The 24,299-nt window shown below is 40.2% G+C and overlaps 1 protein-coding gene across 3 annotated transcripts in view; it reads left to right on the top strand.

Moving 5' to 3' along the window:
• The window catches only part of rabgap1l (RAB GTPase activating protein 1-like), a 106,104-nt gene that overhangs the window by 49,250 nt on the left and 32,555 nt on the right, over nucleotides 1-24,299 (top strand). For all 3 annotated transcript variants that reach the window (XM_039600622.1, XM_031739759.2, XM_031739758.2), the window contains 2 exons: nucleotides 9,312-9,425; nucleotides 23,921-23,995. In XM_039600622.1, the coding sequence (XP_039456556.1) occupies nucleotides 9,312-9,425; nucleotides 23,921-23,995 (189 nt within the window). The remainder of the gene's footprint in view (nucleotides 1-9,311; nucleotides 9,426-23,920; nucleotides 23,996-24,299) is intronic.

Here is a 24,299-nt window from a genome sequence, read left to right as displayed (position 1 = left end):
CCTGCAGTCATTTAAGGAACAGTCTGCTACATTTTCTCAAGAAGATTGCACAACCTTAAGCACTCAAATCTAACATGAGAACGGCATTTTGTTTTGACGTAGCCAAATCAGACTCGTAGCTTTTTCATCAGACATTCCCAGAATTATTGATGAGCAGAAAGGAACGTCGTTCTAGTCCTCGTCTCAAAAGCAGCTAAATGAAATGTGTGACCGAGGTTGTTACTAAAGTCAACAAGCCTGCACTGAAGTATGAAGGCTTTTGGTTTTGGATTGTTCTTTTGGAGTCTTGAATGAAGGTCGGACTGGATTTTATGAGAAACTTTCATGTTTTATTATTAGTTATGCAAGGAAATCGTGTTACAGTAGCTGACTTTCACGCGTTGTAGAATAAATGCACACACACCTCACATCTACCTTTGAGTTTGTAGTTTTATGCTGCACGTATGTAAATGATTTATGTCAACCTCGCTGATTGAGCCGATATTGATATGGTGCACCGCCTTGAAATGAATACATCTCCTTTAATGATTTTGCACCAAATAGACATACATGTATATGTGTGTATTTAAGGTATATAAAATACATTAAAAGGCAGAGTAGTAGGGTATAGAATTACATTTCTGACTTTCAGCCATCTTGTAGTTTTATTGTGTAAATGTGGAGGAATATTTACATTTGAATCTTTCTGTAATTATTCTCTGCACACATTTTCAGTTCACAGGCAGCAAACAGCCTTCATAGCTGCTTCCAGCGCCATCTCTGATTGGCCAGGCTGTCACTTTAGGACTTAGTGGGCTCTGAGTGTTCAGCTGTCTAAACCCAGCATATTTCGCTTCTGCCTCATCGGTTTAACAAAGCGTGGCTGCCTCTGAGTCGAGGGGTTCACCAGCCAGCACCCGTGGGCTCCTTCCACACCCGGGAGTTGCATAACACTGTCAGAAAAGGAGGGTTACTTGAGAGCTCGCTGCTCTCTAGAATGGTATAATAAGGATGGAGCTGCTTCTGAGATTCTGCATTTACATTTCTACATGTAGAGCATTTAACTGCCACTTTTATCCAAAGAGCCTGACAGTGTGAGAGCAGGTAGGTGGTTCATTATTTCGCTCAAGGACATTTTGACAGGATTTTGTGCTGTTGATGGACAGACTGACTCATGCTTCTGAAGCGAACTGTTGAAGTACTGACCTTGTAATTTTTATAGCCTTACTTCACTTTGTTCTAACATGCCTCATGTTCAGAAATGATCCGAGGCTCCTCGGTGCCGGCAGAAAACCCCACAAAGCCGATTGGTCTGTTCGTGGGGTCAAGTCGTTCGTTGTTGAGCGACTAATGGAGTCGCTGGCTTCTGCGCCGATGCCTTCCATGATAAGTTTGTTCAAACTGTTGGGAAACAATAATGTAGGTATAGATCTAACTCAGTGGCAGAGTAGTGTCCATTTTCTTGCATTGTAATATCAAATAAGCCGTGTTGACACGATCTGCAGCCCTGAGCGTTGCTAAACCAGAGCTGCCTGTGAGACTACTAATTGGGCATTAATTGACCTTTAAGAAATCTGTGTGATGTTAGATTGTGCAGGTGCAGTTACAGCATGCAGTGGTGCTCTGTACTCGGGCTGCACACTCATCCAAACCACAGAGTTTACTATAGTTGGTGCAGCTGCAGCAGACTTCTGCAGGGTACTGCATGAGAAAAGGCAACTCTGGGCAGTGTCTTGACTGATTGCTCTAACATCTGCCCAGACGCCTGTATACTGTGTTTTAGTACCATTAAGACACTTGTTTGCAATTATACATGTATAAATTTCAATGCAAGGATACAGACAGCATTCAGTCTTTAATTTAATAGACTCTCACGTTGCTTCCCAACATGTATCACATTATAAGTAAGTAGGCATCTCTCTTATAAGTCAGTAGATCCAGAGCACACCTTTCTGCCTGATATGGTGAAATCTTCCTGTGGAGCAGCATGACGGCATCTGTCAAGGTCACGACCCAGTATGCCTAAAGGTCCCCCGGCTTCATTCTTCCCCTCTGACGAGACGCGAGGGGAAGCTGAGACCAGGGAAGCTAACCTGTCAACCACACTTAAGACAAAGTCAACTCGGTTACCCGGCTCCTGAATAAATAGTTTTCAACCATGGCAGGTGTTTGCTTATGTTACCTTCGAGTGTAATATGAATGAAGGCCCAGCTCCCATGGCTGTAATTAACATTTAAAACATCCCCCATTAAGCAGCTGCCCTTTTACTACTTTACTTCTATGACATTAGGGAGCAGTTTAGTATCAGTCATTAAAGTCTGCTCGTTTTTTTCATATATCTTCATGTATTTGTTTTTTTAACTACTACCTACCATCCTTTTTGCTCCAGTGATGTTTTAACAGATACTATACAAGGAGTTAAATGAATTAGAAATATGTGCGAAAAAGTGAAATAATCAGTTCATTTAATGCTGATAACCACGTTGTTACCTGGGCAAGAAGACGAGGACTTCATTCAAAACGACCACATTGCTTTTTGATTTATAACACATGGGTTCATTAGACTGATAAACCTGGTTCTGCCGGAGGTTTCTTCCTGTTAAAAGGGAGTTTTTCCTTCCCACTGTCGCCAAAGTGCTTGCTCATAGGGGGTCATATGATTGTTGGGTTGTCTCTGTATGTGTTATTGTAGGGTCTACCTTACAATATAAAGCGCCTTGAGGTGACTGTTGTTGGGATTTGGTGCTGTGTAAATAAAATTGAATTGAGCTGATCTAATAGAAATATTCCCAGCTCAGTGTGTTATTCAGCACCTTTAATCAAGTAAATGTCCTTGTGCAGTTCTTACTTTGACTTTCTTTTGTTCTCTTTCTTTGCTTTTACTACTTTTTCATTAGCTGAGGGAAATTTTCACTGTTATTGTATCTGAGTTGTTTCAGTGTCCACCTCTTTAGATGCAGGGAGATGCCTACAGAAGCACTCTGATGTAAAAATACGTATTTATTAGTTTTTGGTTGCAATAAGGTCATAGAACCAAAATTATGAAGGAAAGCTATTGTCAGAAATGGATACTCGAGGCTTAAAGGCCACGTTTATGTTACCGTTAATCCAAAGCAGTGACAGTCTTTACTGGATGGAATGAAAACCCATTTAAAGTGCTTACAATTAAATTTGTGTATTAAACAATGATTTGAACAGACTTCTTCATATGTCACCGTTGAGCATGAATGTGTGTTTCTCACAGAGGAAAGCCTCCAGAGTTTGTGAGCTGCTTCCATCAGTCAGCTTTGTGTGGGTAATGAAACGCTGGTGGACGTAGACAGATGTGGAGGTTGAGTGCAGGTTTGGACATATCAGCAGTTTTTATTTTTAGCCGTGCGTGTTAAGTAGGTAACCTGTTGGAGAGGTCTGAGTAATGGACTGTCTGCCCAACGAGCCCCCAGGCTACGATTACAGGAGCCTGTTGTTCTTCTCCGTGTACTCGTATCGCTCCCTTCTCTTTAAACCTCTTTCTCGACTTGTCTCATCTGTCTCTGCTTGTTTATCCATCTTGATCGCTCCACGTACCGTTCTGCAGTGCTTTCTGCTTCTCCTGTTCTTCTCTCATTAGTCTTTTCTCTTTTTGGTCTTGTTTTCTTCCTTTAGTCAGTTAGCTTTAAACCCACCAAGGGGCACAAAAACGAGGCGTTGCATGGACACGGTAGTGTTGGATCAGGACAGTTTTGGGAGCTAGTCATGTGACGTCTGTTTGTTTGTTTTTGTTTTGCGTGGTGTCAGAAGGCGAGTCTGTTTGGTGGGTGTTGTTTGCTGCTCTGACGTCTGTGCTGCCCCCCCCCCAATGATTACGCCTATATTACTGTATTTCTGTTTTCAACAGGCTTTATTGATAAACTGACCATTTCAGGCTCACTGGCTCTCTCCTGTGGAGCAGCTTGTGCAAGCTAACATCTCCAATCGCCTTCCTTTTTGGGTTACTGGAGGATTACCTGCGGCTAAGAATAGCTTTGACTTTTCTTCAGATGGTGCTCCCACCTCGGTCTTATCACAGCCGCAGATCCTTCGTCCTACTGTTGCCCCTGTCTGGTAGCAAACAATCACTAACAGCCTTCTGGATCCCCCTCATTGTCTTTTCTGTTCCTTCTCCTGTGGCAGCTGTAAAAAGATATTCGAGCTAAAGGCGCTTTGGATTGTGGCGATTGCGGTAGCGATGCTGTGCACGCTGCTTCTGTCCGCGCTACACTCGTTGATAACGTCCAGCTCTCTGTTGACCTCTGATGACCCCGAGGTGCCAAAGTGTGCTGGGCTCTCTCCCATGTGGGGAAACACTTTGGGATTTTCCCCATTAAGCATAAAGCATGCCAGTGAAATACATAACAGGTATATAATCACAGAGTCACCCTGCTTATTGTTAACTCTAGTTTCCTGGAAGGTTTGATAACCATTAATGTTTATGCTACTGTGAGGAATGAGCGGCCTTTCCTCATTGGCTGAGCTACTCGATCCCATTATAACTTTGCATTTCATAGAAAAGTAAACTGGCACATAAACATGTGGACGGTCAGTGTTAGAGAAAAGGTTTGTCTTGTCTTTTTGCATAGTAACACCGTACTGCTGAAATAGCTTTGCACAGTTGCTCTCTGCACTGAAAATGACAGAAGATGACTCAAATATTTAGGTGGCCATGTGGAGGTGGAGAGGGATAGAAAAGCAAGGAAATGAGGTAGAAAAGAAGACAAAAGAGATCATAGAAAGCAGGAGGAAATAGAGAAAGCAATAGAAGCGAGGTTACAGTGTGAGATGAAGTGGAAAGTACAATATGGAAATAGAAAATGGGAGAAGATAAGCTTGAAAAGGGAACAAAGGAGGAAAGAATTCAAGGAGAGGAGGAAATTGGAGAGAAGAGGAAGAAAGGATATAAACAAGAAGGAAGGACATTAAGCCGCTTAGAGGACGTCCTGCCTTTTTTCTTTTTTTTGGTGTTTTTTGAGTAATGAGGCTGTTAATTAGCAGAGGCATGCATGGTTTATTAAATCAAAGTGTTTACAACTTTCACTGTCAAGCAGATTCCTGCTGGTCCCTGATGATGCTGCAGTGGTAATTACAGTGTCATAAATGGGTTTATTAATCCTGATGGAGTAACTACGAAAGTATTCCATTAATAATTACCCTATAATTATTTTAAAGGTTGTTTTTTTAACAAACTAAGTTGATGTCTAGTCTTTCTGTGATTGTACTTAAACTGGAGAAGGTTGTAATATTGGGAGACTTAAACCTTCATATTGGTGACGCTTCCTGTAACACTGCTGCTGAGCTCATCACCATCACTGAGTCTTTTAACTTTATGCAGCATGTTTCTGGCCCCACTCATACAAAGGGCCACACACTGGATCTTGTTTTCTCCCTGGGTTTAAATATACATGATGTATGTGTGGAGGATGTCCATGTGAGTGACCATAGCTGCATATTCTTTAATTTGTCATTTTACGTGGATCCTTCACCTCCTAAATTGATGATCCAAAGGCGGATTATAAACCAGGATGCTGCTGGAAGGTTCTCTGCCATGTTTGACCCTCACATGGCTCAAAATGATATGGATTCACTTATTTTGTCTTTTAACAATCAATGTAAATCTATTTTAGATACGGTGGCACCTCTGAAACTAAATGCTGTCCATTCTTCAAATTTCTGTCCTTGGATAAATTAAAATATTCGAAATTTTAGGAGATATTGTTGCAAATTAGAACGTTTATGGAAGGCTTCCAAGCTTGAGGTCCATAGGGTACATCTCAAGGAATCAATTTTCTCACTTAATGACATGATTAAAAAATGCCAGAACTGAATATTTTGCTAATCTAATAGCTTCAAAAAAGCAAAATCCCAGAGTATTGTTTGATACAATTAAAAACATTGTCTCTCCTGATATTCCTCATGTACCAGTCTACACTAAATCTGATTGTAATGACTTTTTAAACTATTTTGTTAATAAGGTCGCTGCCGTCAGGTCTAATATTTCTCCATCATCCTCCCAGTATCACACTGACACCTTGCTTACCTCTGATACCTGCTCCTCTTTTACTCCTGTTACCTTACAGGACATCAGTGCTCTGCTTGGTCGAATGAAACTGACTTCAAGCCACCTTGATGTACTTCCTCCACCATTTTTCATTAGTGTGTTTGACTCTATTGGCCCCTGTGTTCTTAATACTTCTCTTTATACTGGCTCAGTTCCCAGCTATTTTAAACAAGCTATTGTTGAACCAATATTAAAGAAATCAAATTTGGACCCATCTCTTCCAAGCAGTTACAGGCCAATATCAAAATTACCATTGGTGTCAAAGATCTTGGAAAAAACAGTTGCAGAACAACTTAACAACTTTTTGGAGAAGAACAATGTTCTGGACATTTTCCAGTCTGGTTTCCGCAAATTGCACTCCACTGAAACCGCTTTGCTTAAAGTGTCTAGTGACATTTTGATGGCAGCAGACTCTGGAGAGTACACCGTTCTGGTTCTGTTGGATCTCACCTGTGCTTTTGATACTGTTGATCACAGCATCATGATGAATAGGCTGAAGGACTTGTTCGGGATTACTGGTGTTGTTTTGAAATGGTTTATGTCGTATCTGTCTGAGAGATCCTTTACTGTCTGTATTAATCATGTGTTGTCTGAAACATCAGTTCTGCCTTCTGGGGCACCTCAAGGATCTGTTTTAGGTCCTATTCTCTTTTTGCTGTATATACTCCCTCTAGGCCAAATTATCAGACGTTACAATAATATTTCTTATCATCTCTATGCTGATGACATTCAGTTATACTGTTCTTTCAAAGCTTCTGAGTTTTATAAATTGTCTTGTTTAAATAATTGTCTGTCAGAAATCAAACAATGGTTAAATGACAATTTCCTCCAGTTAAATGCAGATAAAACAGAAACCTTGATTATTGCACCTGATCACATGCTCTCAGAAATTCAGCAGCATATCAGTTTTTTAGACCCTTCATTTCAGTCGAGTCTCAGAAACTTAGGTGTTATATTTGACAGTTCAATGTCTCTTGAGAAACACTCTAAACAACTTGTCCAGAACTGTTTTTATCATCTAAGAAACATTTCTAAACTCAGACTGCTGGTGTCAAAGGCAGAACTTGAGATGGTTATTCATGCTTTTATCTCTTCTCGTTTGGATTATTGTAACGGTCTTTTTACGTGTCTCAACAAATCAGCTCTGGATCGCCTTCAGTCTGTACAGAATGCAGCGGCAAGACTTTTAACTGGTACAAACAAGAGGTCTCACATTACTCCAGTTTTGGCTTCTCTTCATTGGTTGCCAGTAAATTTTAGGGTTCATTTTAAAATTTTAGTTGTAACTTTTAGAGCTCTGCACGGTGAAGCTCCCCAGTATATCTCTGACCTGTTGAAACCTCATGCTTCATCCCGAGCACTTAGGTCTTCAGGTCAGAGGCTACTGGTGGTCCCACGTACTAGGTTTAAAACACGTGGGGATCGGGCTGTTGTCTTTACACTGTCTAGACTCTACTGACTCCTTTAAAAAGCAGCTGAAGACATTTTTATACAAGCGGGCTTTTAATTAATTTTAACTTGTATGTCTGATCTTATTGTGAAGCACTTTGTGAGTTTTATCTGTGAAATGTGCTATATAGATAAATTTTACTTACTTACTACTTACTTACTTCAAGAAGATAGAAATCCATCTGCACAGAGAAGGAATGCAGCATAAAAACACCGACAAGTTTCATCACGCTGTTATTAATTTAGCCATGAAATGTGGGTAAATTAATGTGTTAACATAATTGGTTTAGGCTACACCAGGTCGAGATAACAAACCTTCACAACTTTGCAGACATTCCTAAAGAGCAGCATCGTTTTAAAATTTTTTTCATTTCTTTTGCCGTTTAAAGCTGTTAGTTCCATATCAGACGCACAGAGTGGCACACCCCCTCCTCTACAGAGCTCATTAAAGCGTTACGCTCGGCTGTGCCAACAGCTTCCATCAAACGTGTTGGTGTGTGCTTCATGTATGTTTGGCATTTTCACTCATTTAATAGAAGCCTGTTGTAGGATTCGAGCAGACAGTTACGATTAGCTCATTGATGACTTTAATTTAGTGTTGTAGTTATAAATTCACTGTAATGTGGTGCGTAACTGTGTTTCTAGTGATTTTCCAACGTTAGCCAACTCATTCTTTGTAGTGAATGACTTAAAGTCTGGCATGACTTTATTCTCTACATTTTAAATTGCAAAACAGAACAAACATTAAAAAACCATTTGCAGCTCAACAGCTGTACGAAGGTTTGACGGCCCCGGGCGACTCGAAGGCAGGAAGAAAATCTTTATATAAATAACTGTTTTTTTATTGTAAACTATTATAGATGGATGAAGTCTGATATTAGGCCCCTGGCCTGTGTTAAGCCAAAGCCTTTACATTTACATAGTAATGCATCATAAATGTTATGATGACACTGCAAAACTCTGTTTTCTTTGTTTCGTTTAGTGTTTTATCACCAGCTTAATGTGTAAGTTAGAGTCTGTAGGCACTACAGTACATCTGTTATGCTTGTTGTATCAGCAGCCATCATAAAAACCATTCTAACCAGTATAGAGAGCTGTGTAAATCAGCTCGCATTGTAGAAGACTGCTTTTCCTCTTTGAGGTGCTTGAACTTAAAATCTTAACTATTGTCACAAAAGGATAAAACTTTGAGTTTTTCCTTTATTTTTCTCTCTGTTTGTGTCTGTGATGCACACAAACGCACATCAAGGCCGACCAGGCTCAGCGCTGGTTTATCTTCAGCTTACAGTGAGTTGTTGGAGAACACTCTGCTTCCAGTCCTCCCTCGGTTGTGTTTGCACTGTGTGTGTGTGAGAGGGGGAAGTGACATAGCACGTTGTCTGTGTGTGTATGCTTGTTTGTGAGTGAGAAGCACATTGCAAAATAAGCAGCCGTGCTCGGTGTGTGTGCACTGCAGTGCTGTGGATTAGACTGTGCAGACGAAGCGACTGGAGCCTGGGGAGGGCTGTTGCAGGAGAAACGAGGGAAGACTAATACACAAACACAGTGACGTGTTGGTTTGTTTCGTACCTGTGAACTGATACTGTCAGTTCTGACTTGAGCACAGTACGTTGCCTCCTTTTCCACTGCATCCACTTCTTTTCCATTTCCAAAGGGAGAAAAGATGAAAATGTCCTGAACGCCTGCATGGTGACCAAGTAAAATTCCCCCTTTCCACTGTACTGTACCACAAATGTGGTATAAGTTTTTCTGGGGGTATAAACACTTGACTTGGCGCACGTGTAAAGAGCATTTATTTCATATGTTGCAGGACTCTGCACAGGAAAGTGTCATCACCCGTGACATCCACCGCACTTTTCCTGCACACGACTACTTCAAAGACTCTGATGGAGACGGACAGGACTCACTGTACAAGATCTGCAAGGTAAGCCTGACATGTGACAGTAAGAAGATCCAGATATTATTATTATTATCATTATTATTATTATTATGAAATAAGCTCTTGCTTTCAGTAGTGTGGTACTTTGCCTTCTTTATGGCAGAATTGTTTTAAGCTCTAAGCTAAGAGTTAATTCTTGTATGTGTGGTAAAACTAACCTGTTCCTGGAAGGCCAGCCAACATTTTTAATAATCTTTTTGGTCTGGCATGGCTTAGTAGGAATTAGCTTGGCATTTCAATCTGGCTCCACAGTATATGATTGACAGTGCACACTGAGGCATCGACACCAACCCTTCCTACACGTGACCTACTGGACATACGCACCACTCTGTGGACAGTCATTGATCTTTTCTTCCAATTTCAAAAGTGGAAAAACACGGTGGCTGTTATGTAGGTGGGAGATTTCTTCATATTGCCAACCAAAAATGATTTTTGAGTATCAAATTCGAGGCGATAAGTAAGCCGTATAATTGCAAAAATACTTGAGACTTATTAAGACAACGAGACGAAACATTGCGACCTTTGTTCGACGTAATCGGAGATAAACCGCAGAGTTGAAAGGATGTTGGGGCATGCCCTACATGCATGTGTTTTCATACAGATAAGATACAACAATATAATGTAAATTCCAAAAGTAATACAGTAAAATCTTACCTCCATCCATGCATACACGTAAAATATTTAACAGGGAATAGTCACAAAATGACACCCCTGTAATTCGGCTTTGCCTTCTCTGAGTTAGAATGATAGAGTCCCCAGTGGACTTGGGTCCTGGGGTAATTATCTGTGAAATAACACGGTGCAGACGAAAGCCAAGGTTGTGGAAATCCAATCTTAATCTCTGACTGTTCTCCTCTTAGCCTGATTCCAGCTGTGCACTGGAATCAGGCTAAGAGATGATGTTTATGCATAGATGTATTTACCCAACTTTACTTGGGTCCATAGTTTGTTGTACAAAGACGCAGTTTTTGTAGTTTTGCCTCTGTACACCACCACAGGGGACTTTAGACCTGCTCCCATGTTACATCATGACAAATGAAGCAGATATAATGTCTGAAGTTGATTCAAAGTGTTGAATTAGGTTCTTATAGCTTCTTAGTGGACTTTCAAATGAGACCCAAAGATTGATTTTCATGGTTATCAAGAACAGTTTGGAGGAGGTGGGCACATTAAGTCTGTAATCAGGAGGAGTGTTCGTTCATCTAAAGCAGGGGTGTCCAACTCCAGGCCCCGAGGGCCGGTGTCCTGCAGGTTTTAGATCTCACCCTGGGTCAACACACCTGAATCACATGATGAGTTCATTACCAGGCCTCTGGAGAACTTCAGGACATTTAAATCAGCTGTGTTGGATCAAGGACACATCTAAAACCTGCAGGACACCGGGCCTCGAGGCCTGGAGTTGGACACCCCTCATCTAAACTAGAGATGGACCGATCCGATATTACGTATCGGTATCGGTCCGATACTGACCTAAATTACTGGATCGGATATTGGCCAGAAATAAAAAATATAATCCGATCCATTAAATATCAAAAAAACACCTCACAAAACTTGCGACACGGCGTAACTCGGCTCATAACCGTAGCATGTTGGAGCAGTGCGCTCACATGATAGAGCGGCTGTGTGTATTTGTAGCCTGCTACCAAACCAGCATTTCATCTCCGAGGAAGTTATCCCAGAGAGAAGTAAAGCAAGTGTGTAAGTTCATCTCTGAATGTTTGTAAAGCGCTCCCCACGTTAAGCTTAACAACCGATATATGGAGCGACTGCCTCTCCCTCCCTCACCTTCCTGCTGCTACTTCAATCGTGAAACTGATCAATGATCAGCTGATCGGCTTTTCTGTCGAGTCCGTCTCTCTTCTTTGTTTTTGGCCCACTTTGCACCAGAAAGAGGAAACCAGCGGCTGAACAACAGCAGCACGTTTAAGCTTGATAAGCTGTTGTTAGAATTTATTTAATATTACTTTCTACACCAGGATCTTTTTTCACGTAGCTGACGGCTGGTAACTGTGCAGGGCGGATCTACCAAAGTGTAGCCAGGGGGCCGATGGGGCATGAACAGGGAAAAGGGGCACAAAGACATACTTTTCTTTCTTATTCTCATTTTAAATGTCTAGCTTTTAATAAATAATTATCTGAATCTTACACCCAAAGTTTTAATCTGATGTAAAATGTATAGAAGTCCATTACTGTATATAGTAACTGTTAAGTCTAATATACCCTAGTAAGCTATAGTACTTTTTCCTTTGGGAACCATCTGTGCAGTCTGCAATTCTGTTGAAGAAAGATGTTGAATCTATTTAATTATTCTTGAAAAATAATTTATTTCTGTGCATTTTTTTTCACCCTGCATCAAATTGAAGTTGATTACATCGATTAATTATGATGAGGTGGAGGGTGGGGGGTGGTTCCCTTTTTTTTTTTTTTTTTGCTGGCAGTTTGCAACCCTATTAGTTAGGTTGCTTAATATTTCTGCTAAGTACTCTTTAAAATACCAGAATAGGGAGGATGGAGCAGGTTTAAGTTTATTAGATTGATCAGTGTTGCTGAACTATGAAATATTTTGGGCGCAGTGTATTTTTTACATACAGGTATAACAGAATAGCTTTAGTGTTGTTGTTTATTTAAACTGGAGTATGAACTTATACAAAATGCAGCAAGATATTAAAAAAACAGTTTTATTGATTAAAAAACACACTATATCGGATTCATATTGGTATCGGCAGATATCCAAATTTATGATATCGGTATCGGACATAAAAAAGTGGTATCGTGCCATCTCTAATCTAAACACAGAGTGTATAGAACTTTGTGCAAACTGTCAGTTAGAAGTTAGACTTGACTCTAAACCTCTTAAAACAGCCTGCCCAATTGAAAATTGTCTGTAATTTCCAAATGATTAATGGAAAATTTAGATTTTAACAACCTGGTGTGGTAGTGTCCAAAAAATTGGGATCTAACTATATATAACCAACAGACAAACACAAAAATATTGTGAAATGTAAAGTTCTAAAGAGATGACAGATGACGCTAATGTAAGATGCAACTGAATGATGTGGAAGAAAAATTTAAGGACAAGTCTCAGAAATGCTGATCATGCAAAATATCTGACGTTCTTCATGAAACATGGTGTTACACAGTTACACTTCTCCTGAAGGGCTGTGCTGCAATAAAGTGGAATCTGAGGTATTTCAGTATTCTGTGTGTTAACATAAAGATTTTGTCCATCATAAAATTTCTTGGATTGGGTAAATATGAAATGAGTTTAGTTATTTCTGACCACAGAGGAAAATAAGACAGTGTTAAGGTTCAAAAATATAGGGAAGGAAACACAGGAGGAATGCAAGTAACCACACTGGTCCAAAGGGTAAAGACGATGATTTTAATGAAATGACACGCTGGAGAATGAGCGGACTCCGTAAGCAGACAGCCCCACAATCTCATCCTCCTAACATCAAAATACAGTTTTATATGCATCAGAGTATATTTAGTGACGCCCCCTCATTGCGTCATCACATACATCAGCTTCAAAACCACAAATGTTCTATTTGACAGCTTAAGGCACAATTAAAAGTACACTGGCTTCCATCTTCTCCCGGTGGTTTCCGTAAGCCAGCTCAGCTCTCGCATCGTGCATCTACTGCTTCATCAGTCAACTCTCACTACACACCCTAACAGTGTGTGTGTGTATGTCTCTCTTGGCGTGCACAGAGTGTGCATCTGCTTTCTGAACCTTAGTTGACCTCACGTAGGCAACCAGGCTAAGGCCATCCTGTGTTGTGATGATCTTAACTTCTATGTAAAATGTATAAACTCATTATACAAACCCAGACTCTGGTTTTGGTTTCACTTTTGCAAAAGCACACCGTTTCCTGTCAGCCTGCAATCAGCTTCTCCCCACTGAAGACTATGTGTAAGAATATAAAACATTCAGAAACCTTTAAATTATAGATTCAACTGATTATAACTGAACCTGTAATAAAGACTAATATAATACCAATATATTTTGAACATCTGAGTGCATCTGAATGCAACATCCCTATTAACATGAAATGTTAATGATGATTATAAAATAGCAGCAACTAATAGCAGGACAATATTTCTATTCCTGACACTCCCTCTCTTGACCTCTTGACCACAAGAGGTCACCATACTGTGTTGGGTCACTCCTTGGCCCATTCAACTGCTTCCCTGTCCACCCCTGACGTCATGGACATTTAGGATCACTGTTCTTAGCTCTGACTCTCTCTTGGCATCCTGTGACTTAACAAATCAGACAACCTCATGTCATCTAGGTGGTCTTAGTTATAAAATGCCCTCTCCCACTTGAGAACACTTCATGCTTAAGTGGTCTCTGCTCCTCTTCTGGGTCCCACTCTCTTCTGGGCCTCCTGCAAAGGAAACAAAACACTTTCTCCCTACTATGCTCTAAGTTACTCTATTCCTCGATTGTTCTCAAAACATGAACCTAATTTCGTATTTGGTTTTTGACTTTTATTCCTATATAATCTTAAACATCACTCATCTCAATCTACAGCTTTCTAACAGTCTTACAGCACTGCTGTCATACGCTTCCTGTTTTTCCTTATCTGATCATCAACATCCTGTACACAAAACTGCCACTGCTGCAAGGGCCTCTCATCTAAAGTCACCTTTCACAAGCAAAATCATCATAAAATCATTATAAGGGCTTATTCTACTAAAAGGATCAAAGAAAAACAACCATTTTAATCAACTAAGTTTAAGCATATAATCAATTACTCCTAAATAACTTTCATCATAGCTAAAAGCTGAACTCTAACAGTATTTTGAACTCCCATTTCCTGGGTGATAACCTGTTTGAATATATCATTTTATTTCATTTTGCTGCTTTTAATGTAATGGTACATTCTAATTATATTTTATCAGTCATTATATTTTATCAGTTTTAACCAAAATACATAAGCTTTTCCCCTTTGGACCTGGTTTAAAGCAAAAACTTGATCCCTTCAACAAGTATTTGTTATCCTGTAACTGCATTTTATATAAGAGGACTAATTTAGAACTGCATGTGTTATCTCCATATTTTACATGTCACCCAATTTAGTTACAAACGAAACTCCTATTCAGTTAAATGCTAAATGGATTTCAGGCCTTTTGCCTGGAATCAATACTGTCAGGTCTTAATGAACTCTATATGTCTGTAAGCGTGTGCAATCCTTCAATAACTCAGGTCATTCTCACAGTAGATTGGCTAATCATAACGTTAACCAAAAGTTTGTGACCCTCAAGAGACGACTCTCTGAGCCACAACTCCGTCAAAGGCACAAAAATGCAATGTGTATGAAAAATCATTTCTACATATATAATCTCCAATATTATTCATTTGAGTCAGCGAGACTTTTAACATCCTCATAAAAAGCTCTCCTCTACCCTAAAAATAAATCTATTTACTACATTATAACAACATTCTAACATTATGTCACTGTTACAACTTATCCTAAAAATCAAAAAGAAATCCCACATTTTCTACTCATAAAATCTTCACTATTTTCCCCAAAGCATATCCTTTATTCCCACAATTTCCCCTTTAAATTTGGTGTACAACTTCTTATTAACCCCAGCAATTTATCTTCTAAACAGAATTCGGTTCATTTTACTCCTTTCTTTAGAATTAACAATCTCTGCCTCAGTTTTACCATCTCTAAATTATCAAACAACCCCGATCATTATAAAATCCTAGTAAAACCCCTTTCAAATTAAACAAATTAAATCTTAAATCCCTCTCTTTTTTGACACATCTCATGTGGCAAAAAACTCAACATGCTTCACCCAAGCTTAACAAATCAAAAGGAAAAAAGGTTAGTCATTTCATTTCCCAGAACAGCTCAGCAATTGTCCTCTCCGGTGTTTTGCTCCAGCCCTGAAAACCTGTGTTTAAGGAACAAAATCAATTCAATCATCATGTCAAATCCCCTCCAACTCGTTGCTCCATGCAAAGTCTGGATCCTTGGAATTTCCTGAAAACAAAACCTTTACTCAACTCTCCCCCTATATGATCCAATCTGTGTCATGACACAAAATAAACTTAAACAGAACAGTTATTAATCATGTGTTACCTCAGTTAATGGTAACTTAAGTTACATCAATGTTTCCTTTTAGCATTTTATAATGTATCAATATGGTCTAACCCAAATCAACAAAGCAGAAATTCACCCAAAGGAACATCAGCATCCCCAGATTTAAGTCTTCCACTTCTCCTGTTTGTCAACCTTTTATTTATTTCCCCCCTTGGTCCAACCACTCACATTCACTCACATGCATTCACACATGATATTTTTGCTGATCTGCAGCCTCCCGCGCACGTCATCAGATGCTCCACATCAGCAAAATGAGCTCAATCATTTGCATTTGTTTCGTTTCGTTTTTCCTTTTAGGAAAATAGTTCTCTATACTTTTGACTGGATTGAATCGATACAACCCATTTTTAGACAGAGACTACGCCGCCAATCAGTCTCTGATTGTAATCAATTATAATTCCGTAATGCCCACCTGATTTTCGTACTTGGTAATTTTGTCAGCGCCGTCCGCTCACTCTCTTCCAGGCCTGCTTAGAACAAAATGAAAAAGAGAGCTGATTATTAGCTCATCAAAGTACAAAACAAAATCACCTGACAGGTTTTTTTCCTGAGTGCACTACTACAAAAATTTTTGGGGCCCCTCTCAGACATATCCATGTCTTAATTAAACACCCTCTCTGGAAATAAAACAACGGCCTCAAAAATCTGAAACAATCTTAAATTTCACCCGTTCAACACACGAAAACCTCGTCAAAAGATCAAAGACCGTTTTCATTCAGCACAAGATAAAACCAATTTCAACAACGTATCATCCTTAAATTATAAATTTCCTGTCCAAATCTGCCCTCTGAACAGACCTGACCACCGTAATCAAATATCCTGATACTTTACCATTATATATTTCTCCCATACTCTTCATCAGCCCGATCTCTCTTGAACTGAAAGCCTCCGACACACACGCACACAGGAAGTGTCTTTGTCACTCACTCACTCCAGCTAATTTGCATAAACCCACAGCTCAACAGCCAACTTAACAAGAGGAATACATGTTTAAACCTTATCACATTATTGAATTATTTTCATTTTCTTTCTATACTAATCACTTACTTTGATCAATCAGTGCAAGAGCACTCCTGAGTCACTCTTATAGAGACTTTTCTTTTGTTTTTCCATCTTTTTAAATCTTTCCATCAATTGTATTAACCATTCACACCATTTTAACCCTCATGAAATTAGCAGGCTGATTTAATTACGTATGTTTGTGTTCTTAGCCAGGTTTTAAGTCATTATCTGTTCATTAATCTTCATGAGCTTGTCTCTGTAAGGTTAGTGCATTTTCTGTTTGTATGTGTGGTTTTTATAAATGTTTCTTTTGCAGTGTTTCAAACTCCTTTTGACAGGGTGTATTTTTTCTCTCTGGTTCATCACTGGTCCTTGTTAATGACATTTCCCCTCCGCCTGTGCCCAGTGGCCTTACCTGTTAAATCCCGTCTCCTCCAGTGACTCCAAGGTCACTCCGGGACTTAGGTTCGAGCAATCGTGACTGCGCCTTGCCTTAGGTTGTCCCAGGGTTTCGAGGTGGGATCTTACCCGTCATGGGCTGTCCAGCCTTCCATGCCCGCCTACTACAGGAGCCAACTGGGCAAGAGTGTTATCAGGTCTAGGGGACACACTGGTTCTGGAAATTAAAGGAGTGTAAACTGCTTTCTTTATTAAACTTTCCAACAATAATTTCACATGTAACAGTTTGTGTACGTGCATTTTCAATTCCTTAATGTAATTGTTAGTTCCTGTATTTATTTCTCTCAGTCTGTCTCTTTTCTAAACCCTGTAATTAATATAATTTTATTACTTTATTACTTTTTCTTAACACATGCATTCGCTTCATCTTCTTAGAATTTAACTCTGTCTATTTCTCTGGGTGCTCCCCTGACATCATCAGTCACACACACCTTCCTCTCACACACACTTTTAAATAGAGCTCTTCCAAACATCAGGACAACTAACACTTCTCCACGGACAGGACCATTCTTTAGGTCAGTTTTATAGCATCAGTCACCCAATAATCTCTTAACTGGGTTTCCCAAGTACATATACTTATGTATTTTCAATCGGAAAAAATACACTCAACCTGTCATAACATCTCTCATGGATTTCTTGAATTAAAAGCACTTTCAAACTTTAAAACATCCTACTTTTCCTCACACAAGAAATATATTTCACACTCCTTTATTCCATACACACCTTTAAAAGTTCTAACCTCTTTAGTCATTCAGTAATCGTCTCACACACTGCCTTTTCTCTCTCAAACTGCCATTTTCCACTCACTCAGACAAATCATGCAGAGTCACTCAAATCAAATACTGACAGCCTTCACACAGTTAAAATCACGCAAAATACGCTTTCATACGAGTATTTTGGACATGCCTTCCATGATCAGAAAGAGCAAGTCAAAGAAAAAGAAAAAGAAAACTGAAACCTCTCATCGTCTCACACCCCGCTTCTCCCCACACACACATAACTGAAAATAAAACACACCAACCTTTATGGCTCACGAAATATACATCTATCAAAATTCAGTCATTTACTATACATCCACACTAATATATTCACACTGTATTTACACTCTCATAATAAGCAAAACCAACCTCTTATATACAGGCATTTAGCAAAAGCTCAGTCCTCTCGAAAACTGAAACCACCCTCTCTGCGTCACTGCTGCTCATTTGCATTTACACACACCATCAGTGCACATCCGGCTGTGCATGACTGACACAGAGACTGATCTTACTCATAGATCTCATATTTTATATTACAGACGTCTTATTAATTACAACTGCACAGATTTTTAGGCCTTGTCGCTCCTACAAATTTCGACAAATTTATCCATAACGGTCCAACCGATAAAAGTCCCTGACTTTTTTGCGACCAATTTTAGCCAGTATTCCGTCCCTGACGGTGGCCCGATTGCTAATGCCCTAACCAAATTTATCGTAGCCAAAAAGCGCAAATAGGAGACTCTAACTCCTAGCAATTTCAGAGGTTCCCAAGTTCTCTCCCGCTGTCGACGGTACTATCCCTACTGTCCTAGTAGGTCTAAGATCAGCGTCCTGTCTTAGCGCAAGCGTTACCAAGGAGAAAATGCGCTTCTTAAGGGTCCCAGACTCCTCGTCCTCAAGTAATTTTAGAATAATTTGAAACAACAATCTACACCCAAAACAGGATTAAGATTAAGGACAACCCTCAACAGTTTTGGAGATTCCCGAGTCCTCCTCGAATGTTGCCCGAAACTATCCCTAGTCATCGCTAGGTGAAGGATAAATTTCTCTATCCAGCAGGGAGCGCCACCCGAGAAAGTTCTTAAGGGTTGCATAACCAATGGGACTTGAACCCACACAATGACCAAATTCCCTATCATTCTAAAGTTCACTTCGCAGTCCAACTGCTTTAATTCTCTTTTCATTCCTTTATTCTCATTACTCAGTACTGTCACTTATACTTCCTTATCATTATCATTACTTCAACCTTCAACTTTTCACCAAAATCAAAGCAGACATCTACCAGTAGTTTCAGTGAGTAGACTTTCAATTTACACAGCCCAATTTGACACACTTTGGTTCATAAGATCAACAGGTGGTGCCTACCTTTTGTTATATGCCGGCTTGTCACTCACTTTGACCACTGACCAATGCCTGAGCGCCTGACGCCTCGGACCTTTCTCCATCCTGTCTCACTTCCCCCTCGGACGAAGCCCCCAAATGTTAAGGTTCAAAAATATAGGGAAGGAAACACAGGAGGAATGCAAGTAACCACACTGGTCCAAAGGGTAAAGACGATGATTTTAATGAAATGACACGCGTGGGAGAATGAGCGGACTCCGTAAGCAGACAGCCCCACAATCTCATCCTCCTAACATCAAAATACAGTTTTATATGCATCAGAGTATATTTAGTGACGCCCCTCATTGCGTCATCACATACATCAGCTTCAAAACCACAAATGTTCTATTTGACAGCTTAAGGCACAATTAAAAGTACACTGGCTTCCATCTTCTCCCGGTGGTTTCCCGTAAGCCAGCTCAGCTCTCGCATCGTGCATCTACTGCTTCATCAGTCAACTCTCACCTACACCCTAACAGTGTGTGTGTGTGTATGTCTCTGCTGTGCACAGAGTGTGCATCTGCTTTCTGAACCTTAGTTGACCTCACGTAGGCAACCAGGCTAAGGCCATCCTGTGTTGTGATGATCTTAACTTCTATGTAAAATGTATAAACTCATTATACAAACCCAGACTCTGGTTTTGGTTTCACTTTTGCAAAAGCACACCGTTTCCTGTCAGCCTGCAATCAGCTTCTCCCCCACTGAAGACTATGTGTAAGAATATAAAACATTCAGAAACCTTTAAATTATAGATTCAACTGATTATAACTGAACCTGTAATAAAGACTAATATAATACCAATATATTTTGAACATCTGAGTGCATCTGAATGCAACATCCCTATTAACATGAAATGTTAATGATGATTATAAAATAGCAGCAACTAATAGCAGGACAATATTTCTATTCCTGACAACAGCTTATCTGAAGCGTATACAGTAAATAACGATGTGGATAAGGCCTTGTGCTGTACCCACATTGGTATGTTTTGCCTTTAAAATCAAAGCTAGGTTTAGAGTGATGAAGAAGAACTTCTGCTCCGTGTGTTTTTCTGGCACTGCAGAAGTAGAGTATGGTTGGTCAGCGCTTTGGGAGAACCTGTCAGGAAGGTTTAACATCCAGTCTGGACCCAACTAGGTCAGTGGCGAGCTAGCCTTCATTTGTATGCAAATCCATGTAGATTTGCTGCTGATAAGGTTGGTTGGATCTTCGGGCATGAGCGGGTTACAGGCACAGAGGATCCAGCACAAAGTTTCTCTTCCTCTTTCTATCCTACTCAGTAATAAGCCTAACCTTTAATCTCCAGGGAAGGACGACTTCTCTCCCTTAGTTATCGTCAGTTTCACTCAGTTTCATTCAGTTAGACTGAAGCTATGATATAAAACGCCCAACATTTACCGTGTTACGCTGAGCGTGCCCTCTGGAGAAGTTCGAGGTTAACGAGCTAGTGCTGGGATTCAAAACTGGCAACTTTCAGATGGCTGGATACAGGAATAAAGGGAATATTTTCTGTTTCCATGGAAATGGGACTTTAACCAAGAGAGGGGAAAGTTAACATGGTAACATGTAACCATGGCTCATCAGCCAGATTAGTGGTGTGTGCCAGTAATTACTGAATGTTTGTGTGCACATGTTTTTCAGGATATTAGTTTTTGTTCGGGTGACCGATACTCTGATCAGTTTTCCTTTGTTCCTCTTCTAAAGTTGCTTCTTACCTGAAATGAAAAAAACAATTTAAACTCATTGGAGCTTCAGATTGTTCGCCAGCAGTGAGGCAACCACACACACATTATGACTTTTATACTATGATTATTAACACATTTCCACCATTATATACTTTACACGTAAGAATAGAAAAATCTGCTCGTTAGATATTAGGATTCGAGCATACTTTGTAGACGGCAATAATGCACCCCTCTGATCCTATTATCTGCTCAGGCTAACAAATTTAGATTTCACCCACCAGGACCTCCCCCATCCATCTGTCAGCGTGCACTTCTCCCAGCCGAGTAGGGGACGTGTGAATGCCACACTCCATCAAGCATGTCAGCTTGTAGATTACGCTCCAGACAGCTCCACAAGACTTCTCCATTACCTCCACATCAAACCCCAAATTAGCTGAACCGATCAGCAGTGGAGCTCTGGACGTCCACGCTCATTTTTCAGGCGTGGAAACGGGGCGACAGTCTTTGAACCCACTGTTTGACTGCTCTTGTCGTCGGTGTCCATCCAGCGAGTGAGCATCCTGCCAAAATATCGGTGGAAGATATTGAACCGTTACAGACTTGGTCCTTTTGAGTGATTATAAAAAAACAAGTTTAAAGAGTATTTCATGGACTTGTAGTTCCCCTCGCGCTTCACCAGCCGCGCAGCTGCTTAATAAAGGGGAGCTAACGCAGTTCTGGGGCTGCTGGCCTCTCAAACATTGAGCTTTCATGTCAGTTAAGCACACTTGCTTATAAGCGAATAGTGCAAGGTGATTGATATTAAAATAGACTTGGTGCCCCTCTTACTGCAGGTGTTGGAATCACACCTGTGGTTAGTACCAGTCTTCCCGTACACGTGTAAGCAAACCAGAATGTAAGCTGTCCAATCGTTGTTTTTCCTCTCGAGTGTAATTGTTTTAAGTCATTTCTTGTTTACACGGTGAAAAGGCTGTCTGTTGGCTCATTAGCATGATTGGTGGGGTGTGTCAGCTACCAACCGTTTTGAGACATTGCCTCTCCCGAATGGTCATCTGAAGGTTATTCTCCTAGATCAGTCACTTTAATGACTGAACTAGCCAGCTCTCATATCTAGAGTAAGATATATAATGCATTTTGTGAAAGAAACACTGAAGAATTTCTTCAGATTTGGCACAAACACTCACTCAAACTCAAAAATGAACAGATTAGAGTTCCTGGAAACCATACAACAGTGACTGTAGACGGTGAGTTGTCTCTCTTTCTGTGGGTTTTGTTTCTCAGCTATGAAATGAGTTTGAGCACTTTAGCTCATTTCCAGTTTTTGGACAAAACCATCTGGTTCAGGCTTAATACAATATGACCTTAAATTTGCAGAGCCAGTTTGAAATGACAGTTTTATGCAATCCAGACTTTTATATACTCTGCCCTCGTTGTTTGAGAACAGGCAGGATTCTCATTCGCTCTTAAGTTATTGGCAAATGAAAGAGATTCTAGTGTTTTAAAGCAGCTCTTGCATTTTGGATGTTTACTATTAAATTTGGGGGGTTTAGCTCAGCAAAACTTAAATGCTGAGAGAAACTGTCTCTCAGGACGTGTCTCGTATACATGCTGATGTTCTGAGGCTAACTGGAAGATCAGCAAGGCACTAAGCTTTCAAGATGAAATGGTGTATGATTATTTCTTAAGTATTTTCACTAAAAGCAAATGTTACCAGTCCATATAGTCGCAAGAAACACACTTTTCAGGACCACTCGGTTATACTTCAGTGTCGTCCTGTAGCTCTGCTTATGTATTTTAACCTACACTTGTGAGTTAGGTACAACTTGCCCCCTTTTGTCTTTTATTATTTGTGGCATAGATTCAAAAAGGTGCTGGAAACATGATATGATAGCCTCACGAAGTAGTATGCAGATTTCTCAGCTGCAAATCCATCAGATGATTGGTTCATTGTGGTCATGTGGGAATGGACGTGGGCAGCAACAATTCTCTGATGTCCTGTGGTGTTTAAATGATGTTCAGTTAATACCAAGAAAATACACCCCACACCATTACACCATCACCAGCCTGAACCGTTGATACAAATCAGGATGGATCCAGTCTTTCATGTTTTTTACTCTAAATTGTGACACTATCATCTGAATGTTGCGGCAGAAGTTGACTCTTCAGACGAGCCAGCATTTTTCCAATTTTCTGTTGTCCAGTTTGTGGGTTCCATTGCTGTGAGCTTGCAAAGTTTGGTAATAGATAGCAGTTGTCAGCAGATATTATTAGGTTTGCCTGATTTACCTGGATAATAAAAGGAAACATGGATTTTTGTTTTTAAGCCTGAATATAAATAAAGCCTTAACCATCCAGTAATGTCACAGAAACCCTCATAGCGGCGTCCAATCGATTGCAAAGATGATATACTCTTATCAGTTTCCAGTGTGCCTGATTAAAACCTGGGTGGGTCCAAAATAAATCAGCTTTTATTAAAAAAACCAAACTATAGTTGTACTGTTAATGCCTTATTACTGCAGCTGATCATCACATTACGCAGCAGTTTGGCCCCAAACCACACTCTCACATCAAAGGTTAATGGCACTGTGCTACTGTTAAATGTGGCCTCAACAATGCAGATTTTTAGGCTCTAATAAGGGTTTTGCTCTACCAGCTAATGTGTTTTCACAGGTAAATATTACATTTTTTTCTTTTAGATGCAAGAAAACATCCGTGGTAGATGTTAAAGCTCCAGAAAGAGCTACACAAAGTCAGAACAGTGAAGTTGCATCACACTCTGAAAACACTGAATCTGAATGCTGAAAGGTGATGTAGCACCAGACTGACGCTGGTGGCTCAGAACAATGTAAGCTGCTCCATAACACACTGGAGTTGTTCAGCTGTGGCTGATGAACTTGTTTTATGGCTAATGCAAGCAGCAGGCTGCAACACAGTACAAGAAATGATCTTAATAAAGGTTTTAACACTACGCTGTGGCATTTTGCATTTTAAGCAAACTGATTCAGATACTCATGCTGCTGATGGAGGAACCTAATGGAACTGGTTTCTGTCTTTTGTCATTTGCTGTTTTCCTGCAGGCCTACTCGGTCTACGATGAGGAAATTGGTTACTGCCAGGGTCAGTCGTTCCTCGCTGCTGTTCTCCTCTTACATGTAAGTAAACTCATCCCATCAGCTGTTCACTGTACAGCAGATGATCCAACACACCAGTTAGCACTGTTTGCTAAACACATGCTTGTGCTCAAACTCGTTGTGCATTTGCAAAAGAATTTGCCTTCAGTGTTTCTCCCGGGCTTTCAGAATAAAAGCTTTCTGTCGCTGCTTAAATGTAACCTTGATTCTCCTACACTATCTGCAGATGGCACTCAAACAAATGATCAAGGTTAACACGAGCAGCGTGCTCCTGCACCTAGACTTCACTGTCTCTACAAACAGTTTCCTGGCTTGTACAAAGTAT

This window comes from Oreochromis aureus, linkage group 17 (assembly GCF_013358895.1).
Source record: "Oreochromis aureus strain Israel breed Guangdong linkage group 17, ZZ_aureus, whole genome shotgun sequence".
Taxonomy (NCBI): Eukaryota; Metazoa; Chordata; class Actinopteri; order Cichliformes; family Cichlidae; genus Oreochromis; species Oreochromis aureus.
Note: the sequence above shows the minus strand (reverse complement) of the source record. Positions and strands in the feature narration are given on the sequence as shown.